General features: G+C 39.1%; 1 protein-coding gene across 1 annotated transcript in view; it reads left to right on the top strand.

Moving 5' to 3' along the window:
- The window catches only part of LOC122791275, an 802728-nt gene extending 778322 nt beyond the window's left edge, over positions 1–24406 (top strand). Inside the window, exon 10 of the mRNA XM_044058947.1 lies at positions 23342–24406. Within this exon, the coding sequence (XP_043914882.1) occupies positions 23342–23385 (44 nt within the window). The 3' untranslated portion in view covers positions 23386–24406. The remainder of the gene's footprint in view (positions 1–23341) is intronic.
- Positions 24407–25172: the final 766 nt, after the last annotated feature.

The raw sequence follows: 25172 nt of genomic DNA, 5'->3' as shown, positions 1-25172 counted from the left end.
TATGTTTGTTTGTTTTCCCTCTCTCTTTACAGTACTCCACTCTTGAATGGTCCTGTTCTACCTCCCGAACATACAGACTACCTCATGCAAAAGCTCAGTCGACTTACCTGGACTTTCTCTACCCAATAGTCTGGGCTTACCTGAAACAGAACCTCTGTGTGGAACCCCTAAACTGTTTTTCAGTACATGTATGTAGCCTTCTACCTAACTCAAACATGTAAACTTCTATATTTTTGTAAACTGGTCCCTCAGTGCGTGCGACTCACCAGCCTACCACAGTCCACAACAACTCCCCTCTCACTGGGATTTAGTGACCTCCATCCTCCTATCCTTTTCTGTACCCCTTTAAAGACCTACCCTTTATCTCTGTTTACTGTCTATTTTTTCCTTCACCTTAAAGTCTTGTCCTTTTGCTCTATCCTACTCCCCATCCCCTCTGCCTGTCTTTTCTCCTTTCTCCACTAGGTGTCAGCACCATCCCGCCTTCTGCCTGCTCCTACTCTATCAATTTTATTAACAACTTTTCCTCTAAATACTTCAAAAGCCAAACCTCCCATAACTCTACTCCACCTTCCCTACCTTATATTTTTCGAGTGTTGCTCAAACTCTACTCATTTTTCCACCCAGTCTAACTGTACCTCTACCTACTCACCTCTGCTCCAACCTGTAGTGGCTGATACTTTTTCAGCTGGACTCTTCTGCCCTGTTGCTCCATCCCGCTCTGTTCACCGTATGGGCTCACTCTGCTCCCCTACCCTGTCCCCAATTTCCACCCGCCCCCAGTGGTCCTACATTTATTGCCATCCCATACTTCCTCCCTCTCACATCACCCAATATCCTCACAACTATACTCCTCCCATTCTCCTCCAGAACCACCTCCCCCTCCAGCAACCACACCTCATTAATCAATTCTCCTCCCCACCCACCAACCTTACCTAACTCTGTCTAACCACAAACTCTTTCACACCTCTAATCAAACTACTCTCTAAGATGCTCTCTTTTCCTACTACAATCCCTGCCCCTACAATACTCCTACTCCTCATTCTTCTCCCTCTCTACCATACCACTTCCTACACCAACCTTTACCTAAACCCTCCAAATCAACCACCACCTCCCTACCCTACTCAGCATTTCCACAATATCTCTCCTTCTTTAACTCCCTTTAACCCCACATTGCTCTCTACATTAAATCTCTTCCAATTTCCCACCAAATGCTACAAACCTAAACCCACCACCTTCCATCCATTCCTAACCAAACACACTCCTAACAAACTTACTCACCTTCTCTCCTACCTCAACTTAGCAGGCGACATTCATCCCAACCCTGGACCAAACATTTCACAAACAAATAACCTTAGCTCCAATAACAAACCAAACTGTAAATACCTCAAATTCCTCACCATCAATGCCCAACATTTAGCTAATAAAATTACCTTCTTTCATGCCTGGCTTAACCATAATTCTCCTGACATATTAGCCATCTCAGAAACCTGGTTAAAACCACACATAACTGACACAGAATTCATTCCCCCCGGCTTTCACTGTCTCCGATCTGACCACCTAAATAAAAGAGGTGGTGGTGTAGCACTAATCTACTCCAGTCACTTATCCATCACTCCCTTCCCAAATCCTATCCCTTCCTTCAATAACACTGAACTAGTATCTGGCATTCTAAAATTAAATGACCACAAAAGTATCTGCATCATCTCCCTTTACATTCCTCCTGGTAACAACACCAAAACCTTGGAAGACATCCTCTCTTGGACCTCCTCAAACATTAACTATGAAACCTATATAATGGGAGATGTAAATATTGACTGGCAAAAAAATCAGTAACCATAATCCCACCATATCTATCAATCTCTTCAACTATACTCAACTTATTAATTCTACCACCAGGCCCAACAAAACTAACCTCACAGGCTCCATCCTAGACTGGATCCTGGTGTCCCACCCTAACAGAACCACTACATCTGGTGTCACCCCTGCCCTACTAGGAGACCACCTCCCTGCCTTCACCCACAGAACCACTTCATCTTTCTCCCACAAACTCTTACATACACACAATTTAACTAACTTTAACCCTTCCACCTTCTCAGACTCCCTCAAAAACACCAACTGGAACCCACTAAAACCCTACCCCTTGACGAAGCCGTTGATTTCTTATAGGTTCATAGGTTCATACTAGGCTATCTGCCCAAGGGCATTTATAAGCCTAGCCCATAGTTATTTGGCTTTCGCCACCCCTTTAGTTTGAATAAAACTATGCCTATTATTTTGCTGTGCCTCTGTCAAGCAGTGACACTGAAGTAATCCCTGGGGTATATCTGCGATCCCCCATCCATTGGTCAAGATTCCTCTTGAACAAGGCCAGCGAGGTGCTCTGCCTCACATGTACCGGGATTTTGTTCCACAGCATAGGGAGTCTCTGGGTGATGAATCTGTCCCTCCAGCATGTTCTATTAATAACCGTGTCAAGGTTTAAGTCTCCGCCCTTGTGGTTCTGAGGGATCTAGATTTTTGAGGTGAAGCATATTCATCAAATCAGGGTTTGACATGGCCTTATATGTCAGGCACAGGTCACCTCTGAGCAAGCGGTATGAGACTGAATAGAGCTGGAGTTCTTTCAGTCGGGCAGCATAAGACATATTTTGAGACCCTTTATCCTTTTGGTGAGGAACTTTTGGGGCCTTTCCAGCTGCTGCAGGTGTCTGGTCAGATACATTCCGAATGGGGCATTGTACTCAATCATAGGTCTAATGAGTGATGAGTACAGGGGCGATGACCTCCCTTGATCTAGATGTGAATCCCTTCATGATCAGGTGGGCAATGTAGAAGGTTTTCCTAACTACTTTAGCAACATGAGTGTCAAGCGAAGGCTACTGTCAACCTGGGTCCCCAGATCCCTGATGACTTCTTCTGTGCTCAGTGGATTGCCACCTATATGGTAGCTAGGGGTAACCTTGTTTTTCCCGAAGGGTATGACTATGCATTTCTTGGCATTTAACTTTAGGCCATGGCTCTGGCACCAGTTATCCGTTTCTGTGAGGCCCTTCTGAAGGATATCTGTGTCAGATGTGTTTTCGACTATGGCCCAGTTTGCAGTCATCTGCAAACTTTGTCAGCCATAACCCTCCTGTGTTTGCTTGTACTTCAGAAAAGTAGATGCCGAACAAGAGTGGACCCAGGACTGAGCCCTGTGGGACACCACTTGTGACAGGCTTTGAGTCTGACATGGCTCCAGCAACTCTGACCCTGTGGGTTCTGTCACTTAGCCAGTTTGCAACCCATCTTGTGATGTATGGGTTTACATTCAAGCTGATGAGTTTTTTGATAATACCTGAGTGGGGTATTGTGTCGAAGGCCTTTGCCAGGTCAAGGTAGGCTGTATGGACTGCCTTTCCTCATCAATGGCCTTGGTGACTGTCTCGAAAAAGTCAACCAAGTTTAAAAGGCATGATCTGCCTTTGACAAAGCCAAACTGGGTTGGATCCAAAGTCTGCAAGTTCCCTATGTCTTTATTTATGAGTTCCATTATGATCCTCTCCATGGCTTTGCAGATAAGGCTTGTCAAGCTAATGGGACGGTAATTTCCAGGGTCGGTGGAGGCACTGCCCTTGTGAAGTGGGACCACAGTCGCCGTGCGCCACTCCTTGGGTACGTATCCTGAGGTGAGGCTAAGATTAAACAGCTGTCCTAACTGTGGGTTTAATTCCTCATTGAGTTCATGGAGCACACAGCCGGGACACCATCCGGTCCCATGGATGCTGTGTTTTTTGCTTTGGAGAGAGCAGTTCTCACCTGGGCGTTGGAGATGTTTGGGGGGCTACAATCCTCTGGTATAGATATCTCTCCTTTTGGGGGGGAGGGTGGGAGAAGTTTGCACTGAACCTGTCAGCCAGTATGTTGGCAATGTGTGTAGGTTCAGTAATCTTCACATCATTTTGAACTAATTCTGAGCATATCTGGGAGTTTCCTCCTAGGTTTCTAACATAGCTAAAGAAGGCCTTATGATTGTCTTTTGAATCCTTGGCGATTTTTCTCTCAAAATTTGCCTTGGATGATTTTATGAGAGCTCTTGGTTTTTTACTTATAATGGTCAAAGGTGTCTTACCTTTCAAGGATTTTGCTCTATCTTGTAGTAGCTTCCTCCTTTTGTTGTAGAGCTTGTTTATGGCTGGGGTCCACCAGACTGGACGCTTTGCCTTTCTTCAACTCCAAATTCCTTACTGCTCTAAACTCCCTAGCTCCAATACGAACAAAAAGAGTTAAAGTCAAGACTGCTCCTTGGCTAACTAAAGAAACCAAAAAAATCATGCAACAAAGAGATAAATCCTGGAAAAGCTATCTACATCATAAACAACCTGAATTCCTACTTAAATACAAACAGCTACGAAACCTAGCCAAAAAAACAAGTCATAATAGATAAAAAGTCCTACTACAACCATCTACAAATAAATCACGCAAAAAACCCTAAACAATTCTGGAATTCCATTAACTCTCTCCTTAAGCCTGGTACAGCTAACAACCCCTGCCCTGACACTAGCAAATCTGACCAAGACATTGCCAAACTATTCAATACCTTCTTCATCTCTTCTATTGCTGAACTAACCAAAACCTTCCCCAACAACATTTCCCCACCCCCCTCTGCCCAAGTTTCCTATGCCTTGACTCCTTCAACTCCTATCTTTGAACTTAAACCTGTGTCTACCTTCCTTATAAAAAAACTTCTCTCCAAACTCGAACCTTGCACCAATGCCCCTGACAGCATTCCCTCCTCCTTCTTAAAAACAGCCTCTGACAGTATTGCACTCCCTATCAGCATCCTGATAAATAGATCAATGCTCGAGTCCTATGTACCCAAACTATGGTGCTCTGCTTTTATTCTTCCACTCCATAAAGGTGGAAAAAACTGTAACTTATTCAACTTCTGCCCCATAGCCATCCTCTCACCCGTCTCCAAAATTCTTGAGAAATGCACTCACCTGCAGCTCATGCCATTCCTTACAAAACACCAGCTGCTCTCTCCTACCCAACACGGCTTCTGCCCCGGACATAATACCAACGCAGCCCTTCTCTCCTTTTTACACTGTGTCAATTCAGCTCGAGACTCAGGCAACTTAGTTTCATCTGTTCTATTAGTCTTATCTAAAGCTTTCGATACCATCTCCCCCTCTCATCTACTAAATCATCTATCTAACCTCAGCATCTCCCCAAAAACTCTATCCTGGTTTTCCAGCTACCTCTCACACAGGTCCCAAGCTGTGAAATGGGGACAAGCCTCCTCCAGCTTCCTTCCCACCCCCACAGGAGTTCCCAAAGGGTCCATACTCGACCCTCTGCTATTTAACATCTTCATTAACGATTTCCAGAAAGCCATTCCCAATACCAGACTTGTCCAATATGCAGACGACTCAACTTTGATCTGCTATACCTCCAACCTTACAGATCTCAAGTCTCTAACTCAAACCGCCTTCTCAACCACTGAAAAATGGATGCACGAAAACCACCTCTCACTTAATGCTAACAAAACTAAGATTCTTCTATTTACTCACGCCAAATCCACCCCCACCCCTACAGAAAAAAACTCATTTAAAATTAGTAGCCTAAACAACTCCATCATTGACATCGTTCCCTCCGCCAAACTCCTAGGGGTCACCATCGATGAACAATTAAAATTCAATACCCACATCCATCTTAACATCCAGAAAACCCACATAAAACCCGGCCTATTGTACAGAAACAATCAATTCCTCTACCCCTCTACTAGACAGACCTTGACACTACATATCACCTCCCATCTCTTCTATATGGGACTCCTCTGCTTACTAATCTGTCTTCCACCCTAACCTCTAAACTGGAAGTATGCTACAATAAAATCTCCAAATTCGCCACCAAGGCAAATTCCCGCTCTCATCACTGCACCTCCTTGCAAACTTTAAATTGGCTTGAACTCCCTAATCAACTAGACTACCTTCAAATTGTCTCTGCCCACAAACTAATATCCCAACCTACAAGCTGACCCGCACTATCCAATATTCTTCAACCATATATCCCCCCCAGACCACTTAGATCTTCTTACCAAAACCTTATTTCCATCCACAAACCCAAGCGCCCATCTGGTCAACTTCTACTCTCCTTTTCCCTAGCAAAACAATGGAACGCCCTGCCCTCTACTCTGAGGACATGCGACAACCTACACTCCTTCAAAACACAACTCCATTGCTACCTACTAACTCAAAGAAAATGTAACTTCACTCTTCATTCTTTTCCTCCCAAGCTCTCATCTTCCTTCTCTCCTGGCTAAACTTCATACCTTACTAATTTCCCCCTTCGTCCTTTATTATTAATGCAACAAATATATTTACTCCCAACCTTATTCTTAATGCCACTCATCCTCCAGGAGAATACTCATTTTTACATCCTAGTTACTTAGCTATGAATGACCTCAATTTTTAATTCTTTTACCAGATGTCTGTGGAATTTCCACCTATTTTGGCTGTATTTCTTTGTATTTTAAGTTTTTGTATTTTTTTATTTGTATTTTCATTGGGATGTAACATTGTACTGTGGAGCTTTTCTCCCTGGGCCTCCACTGAAAATGGGCTCTCGGGCCCAGTGGACCTCCCCGGTCACCAACTGTAATAAATAAATAAGGCCATGTGGCCTCCTGTTACAGTAAGGGCCACATTTATGCTCTCCATCTTGTTTTTCAAATTAATACATGTAGGCAACTGCTGCCCTGATGTGTGTGTGTGTGTGTGTGTGTGTGTGTGTGTGTGTGTGTGTGTGTGTGTGTGTGTGTGTGTGTGCGTGTGTGTGTGTTTATATGGGTCTGCTATCATTCCCCAAAAGACCACTTATCTGAAATCCACTTGCCCAAGACAAATTCAGCAAAAACTTACAATTCCGAAACCACGGAGCACTGAACAGCTTTCACCGGGAAACAAACCAGTTGGCTATGAGGGTAAAATAAAAAAAAATGCACAAAAATTAAACCCACCAAAATAGGGGGGGTCGCCCCCCTAACTAAATATACCAACTTCAAGAAAACAGTACCCGGGGAAAAGGGCAAAGTTCACCCTGGTGGCCAAGTGGTTGGTTTAGGCAAAGCAAAACATTTAAAGTGACAAAACACATTTTAAAAAACAGATGAGACAGATAAAATAGTTTCAATACTTCTTAAATGAGATTTAAATAACATTTACGTTTTTCTAAAAGTAGCTGTCAGGGACTACGACGTAGATCCATTGGCACCCTCTCTATAAACACTATAGTGTGTCCAGGAAAGGTGCTAGTGTGCCTAACTAAAGCGTTCCTTTCTTTTTTTGTGCAGTCCCTCTCTGTGACCTGCAGGTTTCTTACTTTTATTTTTTTTTTGCTCTTTAGGTTCAAGAGTACAATAGACCAAAATGTATTAGTGGAGGCTCCCTCCTGTAATAACAAAGTAAATAAATAAGTCGATATCATCACAAAAATTTACAAAATCCAACTTTTTACTGAGAACTCCCCTAATTGATTACTTGTCACATTTCAATAGGAAATTACATTAAACACAGTAACTATATACATCCCCCACCCTCCAAACTGCCATGGTTTGAAAATAATATTAAACAAATGTGGTCTAACATGCACCCTAGAAATACCATACTTCTGGGTGACTTCAACATTAAAGCTTTGGGACCAGCTGAACTCCAGTTAAGCAGCATGCTTAAATACGTAGGCCTCGCCCAACTGGTAAACAAGTTGTCTAGGTCAAATACCACAGAAGAGACACGACTCTACCCTTGACCTAATGCTTGACTACAGTTCCCTTAAATATAACAGCCTCTCCATTCAGCCTAATAACTTGAGTGATCACTACCCGGGTCTTTCAGTCTTGTCCTTCAAGGCCAAAACTCGTTCTTCTATTCCCTACATTCTTGTTTACCGTGTCCCTAAAAACATGAAACCAAAACCGATCTCTTGCAAAGACTAAAGTAACTGTAATGTAAGCTATAGTGATAGTTGCTTTCATATTGCCTACTTCTGCATTGAAATTGTTCTTTCTAATACACAGGACCTACTCTTTCTATTTGTAAAAAGAAAAATAAAGGATCAAAAGTGTTTCTAGATAACTTCAGAATTAAGATCCCTACCTAAGAGAAGGAGATAATGCTTGGCTTAATGCAAGAAACACCTTCATAATGAAACCTTGGGCAAATAGGTATATGTTTTTAAGGGGGGGGTCAGAGTAAACTTCAGCTCTGGAGAACTATAAGGGATGTAACAGGTACCATAATTGATGCTCCAAATGCATCAGTCTTCCTTACAAGCTATGTATCTCACAAATAATTCAAAGGCTGACTTCTTTCAAAATCTCACACTGCCAGGCCCACATGTAACTAATATTCAGGCCTCTTAAACTCCTAACCACAATACTTTCACAGTATATAATACCAGCATTCTGTTCTATCCCCCATAAATCAGTTATCATACTTCTTAAGCTAGAAGAAAGAACCTCTTCCAGATGTACTAGTTTTAATCCTGCTTTCCTAAAAATGGCAGCTTCTCTTCTAGCTAGACCTCTGAGGTGCGTAACCTTTCTCTTTCCTCAGACTTCCTTTCCATTCAATTCAAATTTGCACACACATTACCCCTACTGAAACTTTACAACCTAAACAGACCCCAAGATTAAAGGGCATCATCAAACCTCTGCTGCCTAACAATTTTTTTTAAATAATTCATCAGAAGTTACTCAAACATGTTAATAAATATGGTGTACTTATTTACAATCAGCATGGCTTTAGATGTGGCTTTAGTACTTCAGTTGTACTTTATACCACAACTAACATCTACAGCAAGATGAGCAACAGAGAAGGAAGTACATATAAAGCAGTTATTGAAGAGGAGAGTTGAGAGGAATGGAATATGATAATTAACATAAGATGCTGAGGAAAACAGAGAGGAGGAACGAGGAACTGATAAAAAGGAGGATATGGGTACAAAGGCAGAGGATCACACCCAGGTAAAGTAAGAAGGGAGTATCATTAAATTATGAAAATGTCCCAGACTCTGAGACTAGATCTTAAATCCTGGAATGTTAACAGGTTTAGGACAAAGACAAAGAGTGAGAGGTTAATGATGCATATGATAAGAACAAATGCCTCATTACCGACATTGCAAGAGAGTAACCTACTTAGGAGGAATGTAAAAGATTAAGATGAAAAGGCTATAGTGTATACGCTTGTCCTGCCTGGGGGAATAGAAGGCAAAGAGAAGTTATAATATTACTAAGAAAGACATGTCTATTTAAAGTAAAGGCTACATTGGAGGTTAAGAAAGGCAGATGTGCAGGAATTATGGGTAGGACAGAAAACATTAACATAATTGTGTCAGTTTATATACCATCCCAAGCATTGTGTAATGAGACAAAAGGAATCTTTGCTGTGATGGTAAGATTTCAAGAGAGACTGGGAATTTAAATGGAGGACTGGAATGCAGTTGTTAAAAGAGCAGAGCTGGAGGGAGGACCAAGAGCAAAGAAATTAACTAAAGAAGGTAGATTTGTGTGAGAGAGAGAGAGAGAGAGAGAGAGAGAGAGAGAGAGAGAGAAAGAATATGATGGATAAGGTAGATGTTAAGGAAATAGCTCAGAGCAGACAAATGGGGGTGAGTACTTGTACTTTTCACCAAGTATATAGGGGATGGTCAAGAAACCGATGAGGATATATTACAAAGGAACATTTGGAGTGGGTCACAAAAGGGAGAATATATCCAATGGCATGTGCACTCCTTTATATTCTGTTACAGAAAGGTTAACGTCTACTGTGGATTTGTTTCTGAAGCAGAAACCTACATTTCTTGCTGTTCCTTTAACTTTGCTCTTTACACTGTACAGGGTTCTGATAACGGAGCAGTGCTCTGGTCAGGTAAAAGTCTTGCAAGATAACTTCAGGGCTGTTAGAAGGCACAGCTAGGTGTTAAGGGGAACTTCTTGCAGTTCCTTTAACTTTGGGATTTACACTGTACAGGGTTCTAATAATGGAGCATTGCTCTGTTCAGGTAAAAGTCTTGTGAGATAACTTTAGGGCTGTTAGAAGGCACAATGGAAGGCACAGCTAGGTGTTAATGGGAACTTCTTACAGTTCTTTTAACTTTGGGATTTACACTGTACAGGGTTCTGATAATGGAGCAGTGCTCTGTTCAGGTAAAAGTCGTGTGAGATAACTTTAGGGCTGTTAGAAGGCACAGTGGAAGGCACAGCTAGGTGTTAATGGGAACTTCTTACAGTTCCTTTAACTGTGGGCTTTACACTGTACAGGGTTCTGGTAATGGAGCGGTGCTCTGTTCAGGTAAATGTTTTGCAAGATAACTTCAGGGCTTTTGGAAGGCACAGTGGAAGGCACAGCTAGGTGTTAATGGGAACTTCTTACAGTTCTTTTAACTTTGGGCTTTACACTGTACAGGGTTCTGATAATGGAGCAGTGCTCTGTTCAGGTAAAAGTCTTGCGAGAAAACTTCAGGGCTGTTAGAAGGCACAGGGGAAGGCACAGCTAGGTGTTAATGGGAACATCTTACAGTTCCTTTAACGTTGGGCTTTACACTGTACAGGGTTCTGGTAATGGAGCAGTGCTCTGTTCAGGTAAAAGTCTTGAGAGATAACTTCAGGGCTTTTGGAAGGCACGACCAGGTGTTAATGGGAACTTCTTACAGTTCCTTTAACTTTGGGATTTACACTGTACAGGGTTCCAGTAATGGAGCAGTGCTCTGTTCAGGTAAAAATCTTGAGAGATAACTTCAGGGCTTTTGGAAGGCATGGCTAGGTGTTAAGGGGAATGTAAATAAAGAGAGAGAAAAGTTATGGTATGAAGGGAGAGTAATATAAGAGGAAGCGAGAAGACTGAAAGATGGCAGACGTTAGGAAAGGACAGATACATGTTAGCAGCTGTAATGAAGTTATCAGTATGTGCACAAACAGAAATTAATAGTATAGGCTAGCAACCATCTTTAGTGTTGAGGATAGTTGCCATAAGATCAACTTCAGCTGTGGGAAATTTATAACATTAAACTAGGATCAACTGCAGCTCTGTGAAATACATAAACAATTCTTATACATTGTGAGTAATTACAGCAGTTCTTATTTCATTGCTAATCTGTAAACAGTTTCTAGCTATGTGTCAGTTGTAAAATGCAAAATATTAAAATATGAAGTACAGTTTCCTACTACAGTAACATTACAGTCTTCTACTAAATGTCTCCTATTAGTTTCAAAATGGTTAGCTGAAGCCACAGTCAGAGAAAATGGCTACCACTAAGCTGAGACCTTGTGAAATCATACACAACAGTTCTATGCAGTCGCCGATCCAGTAAAACACAGAAAACAAGGCAGGTTGGTGTAATGGTTAAGATGTTTGCCTTACAAACACAAGGGGCAGGGTTTGATTCTCACATAGGGTAATTGGCTAGGCTTAAAATGGCCCATGAAGAGCAGTTAGCCTAGTATTAATCTGTGAATCTATGAATCTAAAAGACAACAACTCCTGTTAACAAGATTAATGCAAATATCTTCCACGCTTCATTTTATGTGATTTACCCATCCATTTACTTCGTACTGATACTTAAGGTTTAACGAGAGCAGAGAACTCCTACTGTATTAGATTGCTTAGGTTGGTGTTCGTTAATTTGACATCGCAGAGTAATACAAAAGTAATCACAGCTTTAAACTATAAAACAGTAACTTTCATGAGTAGATTACTTACAAGGCATGCACACTACTGCAGAGACACCATAGACCACTGCTGGGCTGTGAGGTTTAATTTTGAAAAAAAAAAAATGGCGCCATTTACTTGAGGGGAATATCCAATCTCCGTTCAGCCTTTTCTGGGAGGAGGGGCAGTGAAACATTGACAGGTGTGTGAGCTATGCAACTGGATAGAGTGTAATTGCTTTTGTTTGAGCCACAAGCCAACGAGTGCAAGAAAAACAATTAGTTAATGCAACTAAGCCAGGTTAGTACATTAGAGCCACATTAAGTTCAAATCGTGGTTTCTCACTAAATGCGCTGAAATGTGAGTCTGCAGTATGCTAGTAGCTGACAGAGTCAGTCTTTGGGTAGGTTTGGCTTTAGTATGTGTAACTTTTTAGATAAATTTAAAATAGTACTCAATGGGAGCGGGAGAGGGACAGGAAAGTGAGTCCAGCAGTGTGCACGCTTTTGTATTCTGTTACAGAAAGGTTAACGTCTACTGTGGATTTGTTTCTGAAGCAAAAACCTACATTTCTTGCTGTTCCTTTAACTTTGCTCTTTACACTGTATAGGGTTCTGATAATGGTAAAAGTCTTGCGAGATAACTTCAGGCTGTTAGATGGCATGGTGGAAGGCACAGCTAGGTGTTAATGGGAACTTCTTACAGTTCCTTTAACTTTGGGATTTACACTGTACAGGGTTCTGGTAATGGAGCAGTTCTTTGTTCAGGTAAAAGTCTTGAGAGATAACTTCAGGGATGTTGGAAGTTATGGCTGGCATACCTTTCAACCTCCTAGAGTAAGAAGTCTGGACAAAGCCAGAAGTAATGGGATGACAAAGGCTAAAAAAGAGGGACACTTTTTAAATATTGCTATTACAGACTAAGAAAGTTGGCAGAATAACAGGTTTTGCATTGATATACAATTTCTGAAGGTATGAAATCTGCAACTCAAATATCTGTCATTATTTTCTGACTCCATTCCTCAATGATTTGCCAGAAAATCACAATTTTATGAGAAACAGACCAAAACTATGAAGCAAAAATCTGGACATTCTATGAGAATCTGTACAGTTCAGAGATGTAGCTGCTAGGTATTAATGGGAACTTCTTGCAGTTCCTTTAACTTTGCTCTTTACACTGCACACGGTTCCATTAATGGAGTGGTGCTCTGTTCAGGTAAATGTTCTGAGAGATACTTTCAGGGCTTTTGGAAGGCACGGTGGAAGGCACAGCTAGGTGTTAAGGGGAAAGGCATGCACACTACTGCAGAGACGCCACGGACCGCTGCTGGGCTGTTAGGTTTAATTTTGAAAAAAAAAACATAAAATAATATAAATACATAAATAAATTAAATACAAAATACATAAAATAAATACAATATATAAATGCAATAAACACAACAATAAAATGTAATAAAAACAAAAACGTACATGTACTGAAACACGGCCAGGATGTAACTAGATGTATCTGTTGTAAATCATATTGTTGCGATGTAAACTTATATAAATCATGTAAAAAGTGTTGGGTATCCCTTAAAATATATAAAGTCTTATTCACCACAACACACAAATGTTTCTCTACAGAAATCGAAAATGGTTTGGTTAACTGGCCCACTCCCACAACTATAGGTATAAGTGGTGGTATTTTAGGATTCTTGTGGATTTTAGGGATGCCTTGAATAACAGGTATTAAAGGATACAAACAGCACTTGTTTTAATTTTTAATTTTCAAGATGTTTTGATGAAGATGATTTATATGCTAACTGATGATTTTTTAGTGTTGCTTAGGATGAAATTGATTTTAGAAGTGTAGATCGTGCTTCGTTTACAGTCATTTTATGTATAGCCAAGAAAAGTGTTCCCTTTAGGAGGCTGTTCCTTTAAGGATGTCTCGTTTGGTAAATGGATACTTTGTAATATGTATTAGACACAGGCATTGTTTTTATTGGTTAGCATTGATTACATATTTTATAAGTTTGTGTGAATGAAGTAATTGAGTTTGGTCTGAAGAAGTGGGTGGAAGTTACCTGTGAAAGAGCTCACAATTTATTAAAGAATTACAGTTATACCCTAGCCATGTTTCAGTACGCGTACTTTTTTGTTTTTATTACATTTATATTCAGTTGTTATGCATCCATACTGTTAATCTTAGCAGCTGGTGTGGTTTGTTTTTTTGGATTTTACAACAATAAAATGGTCTTCTTCACTGATCATTTAATACAATAAAAACATGGCTGTTACAGTCTTCCCTTTTAACTCTATGACCACCATTTACTTGCTTCTGTCGCTCAGTAATCCCATATGCTGATCTTAGTGGCTAAGGATGTTTTGTTTTCCTTTCCTGTACTTCATGGACTAGCTGTACTGTTTCCTATGTTTCTTTTTTAAGCAAGTAAGTATCATGTTAATGCTGTACATAGGCTAAGTGCAGTATGTCCATCTATTAATGGAAGAGGTTTTGTATTTGCAAGCATTTTCTGGGCAAAATGAAGTAAAAACTATGAAACTCTAACATTAGTGTTCACTGTAATACTCATTGTTTTACTAAAACTCAAAAGTTTTACAAGAGATGGCTAGGGTAAAAAGACGAGGCAAAATCAGGGGTGTTCTGCAAAAAACATCATGGACAAATGAAAGGTAAAATTCAGTGACATTGGTGAAAACCAGAGACAATTAACAGTTATGGACTCTGTGCTGCATGTCATCTGCTTTGATACAGTGAAGCAGAGCAAGCTTCACATTTGTTTTCCCATGAAAGGAATGCAAAATACATGTGGGATTGAAGACTGACTTAACTAACAACATGCAACTAACCTTAAAATTGAAAATTAAACAAGACTTCCAAGATGGCAGCACACTGAGTAACACCTTAATTCTAGCCCTCCCAGTATGAAAACAGAAAATTAGCAGAGAAAGCCAGTGGATTTATACGTCTGGGTAAGTTTCAGTAACTGGCTAGTAGGTGCACTGCCTAGATGCCAGAAAAAAAAAGAAATACAGAGGACCTGAAGGAAAATCAGATTCAAAAGGTGAGGGAAAAAACACTGACTATGAAAAGTACTGCAGTTCAGCAAAAAGCAATGCAAGCTCCAAACATGACTTCCAATAACCTAGAGGAAAAGTATAAGACAACTGCACACAGACCTGATTAAATAAAGAAAACACTGATGGAGTATATCAAATCAAATAAAAGGTTGGAAAAAGTGGAAGAAGCTTTAAACATATATTCAGATGAGGTGATAAAACTGCAAAAATCAGAGGTCGAAATGAAGAAAGACTGGTTGAATACGAGACTGCACAAGAAGAGATGTTTCAAAAAATAATAGAATTAGAGGACAGAGCATGTAGGGAAAACCTGAGATTTTCTGCTGTACCAGAGAAGCTGGAAGGAACAGATTGTATTAATTTTATGAAAGCACAAATAAGCAACTGGACTGGTATTTCACAGCAGGGGTTGTTAATTGAAAGGGCACATCATGTGTATGCTCCAAACCTGGCTATTAGAAAGCAACCTAAAGCATTAATAGTAAAGATGCAATTCTACCAGCAGAAGGAGTTGATTCTGACAAAACTGTGGCATAAGGACAACGTACTAAAAGTGGGAGACAGCAGAGTGTTTGTGGGGAATAATTACTCATTGTACACCAGGCAGAAGAGTAAATTTATACCACTATTGAGGGAATTTTGAGAAGCAGGCATGGAATTCAAACTGCTGTACCCAGCTATCTTCAAAATATTCTTCCCTGGAGGGACAAAATCATTTTTCTTTGATGAAGTACATGCTAAGGAGGCTATACAAAAGTTTGTCTAATAAAAAATGAGCTGTGAAACAGAAGGAGGTTCTGCTTCTTCTTGTTCTCGTGATAAAGACCACAGAGAGACTGCACCAGTGAAAGCTGTTCTAATGTTTCAACAGAAAATGCTGGAGAGAAAGAAAGCACAAGAGTTGAACTGAAGAATTGAGAGTACGTTGGAAATGAAGCAGAGACAGGATTGAAGAGGAATAAAACCAGTAACTTGGAAACTTGAAAACTGACAAATGTGGGATTACAAAGCAACACTTATGTTTGTGAAATGGAAACATTGGACTTTATTAAATTTGTAGGGGACTCTAAAGCTTTATGTCATTAATGTTCATAAAAATACTTAGGAGAAGAAAAGGGAGAAAGTTATCTGTAAGTAAAACTATTTTTTTTCGTAATGGTACTATTTTTATAGTGTATTATTTTCTTTGCATCCTATAAAGCAAAGTGTAATGGGAATACTAATGTAAACAGGTGCTCCTGTTTTTTTTCTTTTTCCTTCCTATTTTTTTCTTTTTTCCTTCTCTGTTTCTCCCTATTCAGTTTTAACAAATGTAGGCACTGCAATGTAAAAAAAAAAAGTGTGGTTAAAAGAGCATGACAAAATAAAAATTTGTGTGCATTTTTCTTGTTCTGGCATAGGGGAATGACCGGATTAAGGCCCTTAGCTTGATCTAGTAACAATTTTTAAGATAAAGCAAGTAAGTGAAAAAGAATATTGAACGTTGTAAGACTTTTCTCTAGCAAATAAATGTATGCTTAGTAGCAATTTTGTATCTGGTTCTTGTGTCTCTAGGAGATAATCTGATAAATAGAAATGACTATGAGATAATGTTCTCTGTAAAAATTCAAGTGTTTACCCACTTGTGAGAGCTATTATACAAAACCAGACAGCACTTAGTAAAAGCACAGGCTGCACCATGCATCTTAGCATGAATAACATTTCTTTTAGGTTAACTCAAGTCTTTGAGTGTGGCTGTCAGTTTGCACCATTTGTTCCTACTAGGAGAGTAAAACTTCAGTATTTGAAGATGTACATAATTCTGTGTGTTATTAATAAGGTAATAGGTTTTGGGGGTATTAGGGGTCTTTTTTGAGTGCTTTCAATAAAACAAAAAGTTTTGTAAGATGTGACATAGCCTTAAATGGATATGACAAGAACAAACTGTATAAAAGATCAACCTGCCAAACAGGGTATGCATATAACACAAAATCTAGAGCTAGACATTTAACAAAAAGTTGTTATACATAAAAAGGTGGAACTAATAAATTTTAATACAATAATGCTTTTTGTAATGTCTTTAAATGTCAATGGTCTCACAGATAAATACAAAAAGAAAGAGTAGTGAACTATATTAAAAAATGTACAGTGCAAATAGCTATGCTACATGAAACATATTTGAAAAGAACTGAATGTGTGAATTTGATAAAGGTTTTTAGGATGATTATTCATTGGAATACCTGGGACAAAGGAAAGCAGGAGTACTTATATTAATTGCAAGTGGAGCTCCAATAGTGATAGAATAAGATAGAAAAATAATAATGGTAGCACTAAGGGGCTACTGGTAATGGAGAGGATTATACTGGCATGTACTTATATTCTGGAGAGGATTATACTGGCATGTACTTATATTCCACCTAAAACTGCTATAACAGAGGGGGTATAATGAAGGAGGGTAGATTTTTAAAGAAAATTATGAAAATATTTGGTATGAAACTTGTGAATTCAGTACTAGGGGTTTGAAGTGAATTTACATATTATTCCCGACGATACAAAAACTGGGCTAGGCTAGACAGAATTTACATTTCACAGAAACATGTGCATTTAATTGAAGATCTTGCTACACACCCAAAAAAAAAACAATACAGATCATGTGCCAATAATAACTAAAATAAGATAGCCTAATGAAATAAAAGTGACACTGGCACTTTCCTACCTATCTGTTGAAAAGAATTTAAGGAATGGGTAGTGGAAATTATTCAGGAGCTATTAGAGAAGGTAGACATTTCGTCTGAAAATATAGATAGGGAGCGGGATAAAATTAAAGTGGAGTTTAAAAATCAGGTCGAGTAGAAGTAAAAGAAAGGGAGATATGTTTAAGAAGTAAAAAGAGTTATTTAGAATGAGTGACAAATGTTAAAGTATTGCAAAATAGGGGGAATCTCACAGAACAAGAGGAGGAACAACTGCAGAATGCTAAACAGAAAATAAGAGATTAATTACCTCAATAATATGCATGAGTTTAGAAAGATTGCTATTAAACAACTGTTTTTTGATAACAACTCTAGAGCACAAAGACTTTTAGCACAATGACTCAAGCAACAGAAAGCAGAAGGTCTGTCACTAAGCTTAGGAAGCCTATAATAAGGAAGATAAGAGATCCTGTAGAAGTATTAGATATATTTCAGAAATTCTGTGAAAGTCTGTATAAAGCAGAGTAATATGGAAATCATGAAATGGTACAAATGGATGTCTTTATGGAAGAAATACATTTGCAAAGGTTAGAGGTAGCTAAGACTCGATTACTAACAGTTAAGAAAGGAGGAGATGAGATAAAAATGTTGATGTATAACCAATCTACAGGAAAATCGCCAAGGATAGATAGTATTCCTGTGGAAGTTTGGGAGCTAGGAGAGAAAAAAACTGATAATGAGCTGGAAGGTTGTATTTTAAGAGGACAAGTACCAACATCCTGGAATAAAGTGCTGATAGCTGTAATACCTAAAGAGTGTAAAGATCTATCAGATCCAGCTTTATACAGGCCAATTTCAATACTAAACCATGATAATAAGGTATTTATGTCTACAGTGGCTAAAAGAATGCCAAAAGTGATGTCAAAATTGATAGGTATGGATCCGTGTGGTTTTGCAAACATTCAGTAGCATTATCAGAACACTGATGATCCACAGGGAAGTAGAGTGTGAGAAGATACTACCGTTCTTTGTGGGTCATGATGCAGAGAAAGCATTTTACAGAGTCAGCTGGGACTTTATGAGCAGGGTATTGGAAGCATTTACATTCCCTGATAAAATTATAAGGTTGATTATGAGGATGTATGAGGGATTGGAGACAAAAATTAAAGTGGGTGGGTTCCTGTCTGATAATTTCTGCTTGAGCAGAGGAACCAGGCAGGTGTGTCCCCTTTCCCCTTTGTTATTTGCATTACATTTAGAACCATTGGCAAAGAAAATAAGGCGCTCAGAAATTCAAGGCTATAATTGGTATGCTTATCAAGAAAAGCTGGTTCTGTTTGCAGATGATATTATTTTATACCTGATAAAAAAACAGAAAAGGGCATTACAGGGCTGTGGAACATTATAAGACAGTTTAAAATTGCTTCAGGATACAAAATGAATGAGGCTAAAACAAAGGCAATGGCAATAATTTCTACACCCACACACAAATTGGTTCAACAATATCCATATTTATGGGGATATGATAAAGTGAAGTATGTAGGAGTATGGATTAAAAGTGATTGTGGTGTAGCAGTTAAGGATATGTGGTAAGAGACTAAATGAAAGATAAAACAAAAACTGAGAAATTGGCAGCTATGTTATATGGATATGGATAATAAGATACAAGCAGTTAAAATGATTTTAGTCCCTTTAGTCTTATACACAGGTCAGGTATATTTTTAGCAACCAGAGGAAAAGTTATAGACAGCAATAAAAAAGGAGCTGAAGGATTTTATCTGGGAAGGGAAACTGCAAGAATCCAGTGGGATAAGCTGTTTCTTCCAATAGAACAAGGCAGATTGGGATTACCTGACTTAAAGGTATATTTCAGAGCTACACAGTTAAGGCTCCTATACATAGCACAAGCAGACACCTATAATTCAGAGTAGAACGGGATGATGATGAAACAGCGAGGGTAGCTCAAGAAACAAGGAGAGACTGGGATTTTGGATGCAGACCTTTAAGGAGAATAACAATAATCATACAGAATATTGTATTCATAAAGTAGCAGAAAGTATTGTAAGAACTAAGCTAACATGGGAATGGAAAAAGGAGATTCTGCCAATAGGGATGACTGCAACTAGGGATGCAATCAACAGGCAAGAGGGGGCTGGAATGTATTGGAGAAAACTGGCAAAGGACCCGAGGTATTGGGAGCAAATAACTAGAGAGATAAAGGTAATAGAATGGGAAGATGCCAAGAATTTATTTGGACTGCTTGTTAGAGATACCTTCCTTATCAAATACTGATATTGGAGTATAGGCAAAGAGAAAGAAATAGGGGGTCCTAAATGAAAGAGCAGCACTGGTAGAGTTTTTAGTAGAATCTAGAACAGAAGCTGCAGTTAAAAAAGGAGTAATTAAATTAGTAGAATATAGAAAATATTGCTTGATAACTATAAGAATCAGTCAGTGGAGGTTAGAAAGGATTAGGAAGAGAGATGGATAAGCAATTCACAAATAAACAATGGAGGGTTATATGTTTGTTTCCCGAATATGCAACAAAATCTGGAATATTTAGGATTTTTGCTTGGAAATGTTTACATAGATATTTTTATACCCCAAGTAGACTCCAGAGAATCTTCAGGTAGACAGCAAATGTTGGAGATGTGTTGGGGAAGAAAGAGGTAATTGGGAACATATTTTCTGGGAGTGTCATGAGTTGGCAAACTTTAAAGATATGTGTAGACCACTCTACCAGAGATACTGGGTGATCTAATTGTTGTAACTAGGGAAATTATTTTTCTGAGCTATGATGCAGAATTGGAATTGCCTAGATGTAGTAAGGCCTTGCTGAATATAATTATGGTGGCTGCCAAAAAAGCATTTATCTAATTATGGTAGCTGCCAAAAATGCATTTACTAGAAAATGGAAATCAAAATCTAAACCAACTGTACTAGATGTAGTGAGTATAGTAAGTGAGATAAAACAACTGGAATTGGAATTTTTAGAAAAGGGTTGGAGCAATTTACATAGGAAAAATGGGAATCGTGGGAACAATGCATACATGAGAGGAATGAGGTTTAAAAGAAGGTAGGATTTGAATAAGCTATGTAATGCTTGACTGACAATGATTGGGTAGATTATAAGTGATATATAATGCTTACAACTAAAATTGTGTCAGTATGGTTTGTGATGTAAAATGCTTGCAACTGGGATTATATCAATATGGTTTGTTTTCATTTTTATAAATGTATGATTGTCTATGTCATAAGTGATAATTAAAAAAAATTGAAAATTAAAAAATCTAAGTAAAACTGCCCCAATCTGAAATTCCACTCTCTGTATCCCTTTCTTCCTGTTGCTGGCTGAGTAATGAACTGTGCTGACCCCAATGTGAAGTAGAACTTCTTGGAGCATAATCAGTGCGGGAGGAGCATGTAATGGTTATTGAGGGCCTTTTTTCCGAATACATGTAAATGTGAGAAAGACAGCTAATGTAGCAACTACTGAGGAGACGCATTTTGAGAACAGATAGGTTACTTACAGTTTGTTGGTTTGCGCATGATCTTTGATTATATGTTTGATCAGATTGTCATTCCTGACAGTTGTATTCAGCAGCCTATAAATGGCCTAAGTACACCAACAGCAGCAACTCTCCCCTTATCGCCCCAACATTACTGCTGAAGAGGCTGACAGAACATCCTTTTTCATTCCGCTGTCTCATCCTACTTTTCTTGTTTTTGATGTCCAAACTCCTCCTCTTCCTCTTCTATGTCCTTCTTTACATCTTCCCTGCAACATTTACTCCATCCCAGCCCTCTATGCCATTCCAGGACACCTGCGTTTGTCCATACAGAGAAGGCAGCCTTTCTCATTGAACGAGAAAGCTTCTGATACAGGTGGATATTTTACCAACTGTAAACATTAATGTTAGTGCTAGTGTTCATTTCTGTGCATGTGTATATACTCTTATAGTTTAGGAATTACTTAATAATTATTTCCAAATTTATGTAACTTGTGTTACCTATAGTTGTGTATATACAGTGTGTATAGAATTTTACACACCTGTTGAAATACCAGGTTTTTGTGATATAAAAAATGACACCAGAATAAATCATTTAAAAAATGTTCTCACCCTTAATGTGACCTGTAACCTGTACAATTCAACTGAAAAACAAACAAATCTGTTAGGGGAAAAAAATATAAAAAATAAAAATAACTTACAATATGCTGGTTGCATAAGTATGCACACCCTTAAACTAATACTTTGTTGTGTGTGCATACCCTTAAACTAATAGTTTGTTGAAGCACCTTTTGGTTTAATTACAGCATTCAATCTTCTTGGGTGCGAGTCTATCAGCATGGCACATCTTGACTTGGCAATATTTGCCCACTCTTCCTTGCAAAAGTGCTCCAAATCTGTCAGATTGTGATGGCATCTATTATGCACACCCCTCTTCAGGTCACCCTACAGATTTTCTATTTTATTTAGGTCTGGGCTCTGGCTGGGCCATTCCAAAACTTTAATTTTCTTCTGGTGAAGTCATTCTTTTGTTGATTTGGATGTATGCTTGGGGTCATTGTCGTGTTGAAAGGTAATTTTTTTTTTTATTTATTTAACATTTGTTAACCGGGAAAGTCCGACTTGGAATGAAGCCAATTTTCAGCAGAGGCCTAGGGAGAAATGCTCTAGATGCAAATTCCTCTTCATTTTCAGCTTTCTAGCAGACATCTGAAGGTTTTGGGCCAAAAGTGACTGGTATTTGGAACTGTTCATAATTCCCTCCATCTTGATTAAAGCCCAGTTCCAGCTTAAGAAAGGCAACCACAAAGCATGATACTGCTACCACCATGTTTCACAGTGTGGATTGTTCTTTCGTTGATCCAAAGGGGTTTTTTTTGCGCCAAACATACCTTTTGGAATTGTGGCCAAAATGTTCAGCCTTGGTCTCATCAGACCATAACACATTTTCTCACATACTTTTGGGAGACTTGATATATTGTTTTGCAAATTTTATCCGGGCCTGGATGTTTTTCTGTGTAAGAAAAGGCTTCTGTCTTGCAACCCTACCACGTAGTCCAGACGTATGGAGAATACAAGAGATTGTTGTCATGTAGTACACAACCAGTACTTGCCAGAAATTCCTGCAGCTCCTTCAGTGTTGCCGTAGGTCTCTTGGCAGCCTCCCTGACCAGTTTTTGTCTTGTCTTTTCATCAATTTTGGAGGGGCATCCAGTTCTTTGCAATGTCACTGTTGTCCCATATTTTCTCCACTTTTTTGATGATCATCTTCACTGTGTTCCGTGGTATATCCAATGCTGTGGAAATTTTTTGTACCCTTCTGACTGATACCTTTCAACAGTGAGATCCCTTTGATGCTTTGTAAGCTCTCTGTGAACCGTGGCTTTTGCTGTAGCAGACAACTGAGTAAATGTCAGGAAAATCCTACTAGGACAGTTGAACTTTATTTGGGGTTAATCAGTTTCTTTAATTGATGGCAGGTGTGTACCCAAGAAGACTGAATGCTGTAATTAAATCAAAAGGTGCTTCAACAAAGTATTAGTTTAGGGGTGTGCACACACAACAAAGTATTAGTTTAAGGGTGTGCACACTTATGCAACCAGCGTATTGTATTTTTTTTATTTTTTATATTTTTTCACCTAACAGATTTGTTTGTTTTTCAATTGAATTGTACAGGTTATAAGTCACATTAAAGGTGGGAAAAGTTTTGAAATGATTTATTGTGGTCTCATTTTTTATATCACAAAAACCTGGCATTTTAACAGGGGTGTGTAAACTTTTTATATCCACTATATGTATTCACCTTGTGCTTTTCCTCAAGTTAATGCATTAGTACTAGAAAAACTGAAAAGTACTTTCAATTATGACCCCTTTTTTTATCTTTTCAGAACTCAACTGTATAGAAATGAGAGAGTTACAAGAAGCAATGTAAAAAACAAAGATTTCAGAATGACCATGACTCTACAGCCATGTATTATAATAATGATAATCCGAAGACATCACGATGACCATGGCTCTACAGCCTTGTATTATAATAATGATAATCCGAAGACATCTGGATGACCATGGCTCTATAGCCATGTATTATAATAATGATAATCCGAAGGCATCGAGATGCCCATGACTCTACAGCCATGTATTATAATAATGATAATACAAAGACATCAGGATGACCATGGCTCTACAGCCTTGTATTATAATAATGATAATCCGAAGACATCAGGATGACCATGGCTCTACAGCTTTGTATTATAATAATGATAATCTGAAGACATCAGGATGACCATGACTCAACAGTCATGTATTATAATAATGAAAATCCGAAGGCATCGAGATGCCCATGAATCTACAGCCATGTGTTATAATAATGATAATCCGAAGACATCTGGATGACCATGGCTCTACAGCCATGTATTATAATAATGATAATCCGAAGGCATCAAGATGCCCATGACTCTACAGCCATGTATTATAATAATGATAATCCAAAGACATCAGGATGACCATGACTCTACAGCGATGTGTTATAATAATGATAATCCGAAGACATCAGGATGACCATGGTTCTACAGCTTTGTATTATAATAATGATAATCTGAAGACATCGGGATGACCATGACTCAACAGTCATGTATTATAATAATGAAAATCTGAAGGCATCGAGATACCCATGAATCTACAGCCATGTGTTATAATAATGATAATCCGAAGACATCAGGATGGCCATGACTCTACAGCGATGTATTATAATAATGATAATCTGAAGACATCAGGATAACCATGGCTGTACAGCCTTGCATTATAATAATGATAATCTGAAGACATCAGGATGACCATGACTCTACAGCCATGTAGTATAATAGGTTCATAGGTTCATAGGTTTATACTAGGCTATCTGCCCTAAGGCATTTATAAGCCTAGCCCAAATTTTTGTGGCTTACGCCACCCCTTATATGAAAAAATACTGTGCCCATTAGTTTGGTGTGCCTCTGTCCAGCAGTGACACAGAGATGATTCCCGGGGTAAACCTACGATCTCCCATCCACAGGTCAAGATTTCTCTTGAACAGAGTCAGCAAGGTGCTCTGCCTCACATGGACCGGGATTTTATTCCACAGCATAGGGAGTCTCTGAGTGATAAATCTATCCCTCCAGCACGTCCTATTTATATCCGTGCTAAGGTTTAAGTCGCTTGCTCTAGTGGTTTTGGTGGATTTGGATTTTTTGAGGTGGAGCATGTCCATTAATTCGGGTTGGACATGGCCTTGTATGTCAGGCACATGTCACCTCTGAGCAGACGGTATGCGACTGAATAGAGCTGGAGTTTCTTCAATCTGGCAGCATATGACAGATTTTGGAGTCCCTTTATCCTTTTGGTGAGGAACTTTTGGGGTCTCTCCAATTGCTGCAGATGTCGGGTGAGATACATCCCGAATGGGGCATTGTACTCGATCATTGGTCTGATAAGTGAAGAGTACAGGGAACAATGACCTCACTAGATCTGGATGTGAATCCCTTCATGATCAGGTGGGCAATGTAGAAGGTCTTTCTAACCACTTTAGCAACGTGAGTGTCAAAAGAAAGGCCACTGTCAACCTGGGTCCCCAGGTCCCTGATAACCTCTTCTGTGCTTAGTGGGTTGCCACCTATATGGTAGCTTGGGGTTACCTTGTTTTTCCCGAAGGGTATGACTACACATTTTTTGGCGTTTAACTTCAGG

The sequence above is a fragment of the Protopterus annectens genome, chromosome 17.part0, assembly GCF_019279795.1.
Source record: "Protopterus annectens isolate FY-2018-M chromosome 17.part0, PAN1.0, whole genome shotgun sequence".
NCBI classification, from domain to species: Eukaryota; Metazoa; Chordata; order Ceratodontiformes; family Protopteridae; genus Protopterus; species Protopterus annectens.
The sequence above is the reverse complement of the archived record's forward strand: the minus strand, read 5'-3'. Positions and strand labels throughout refer to the sequence as shown.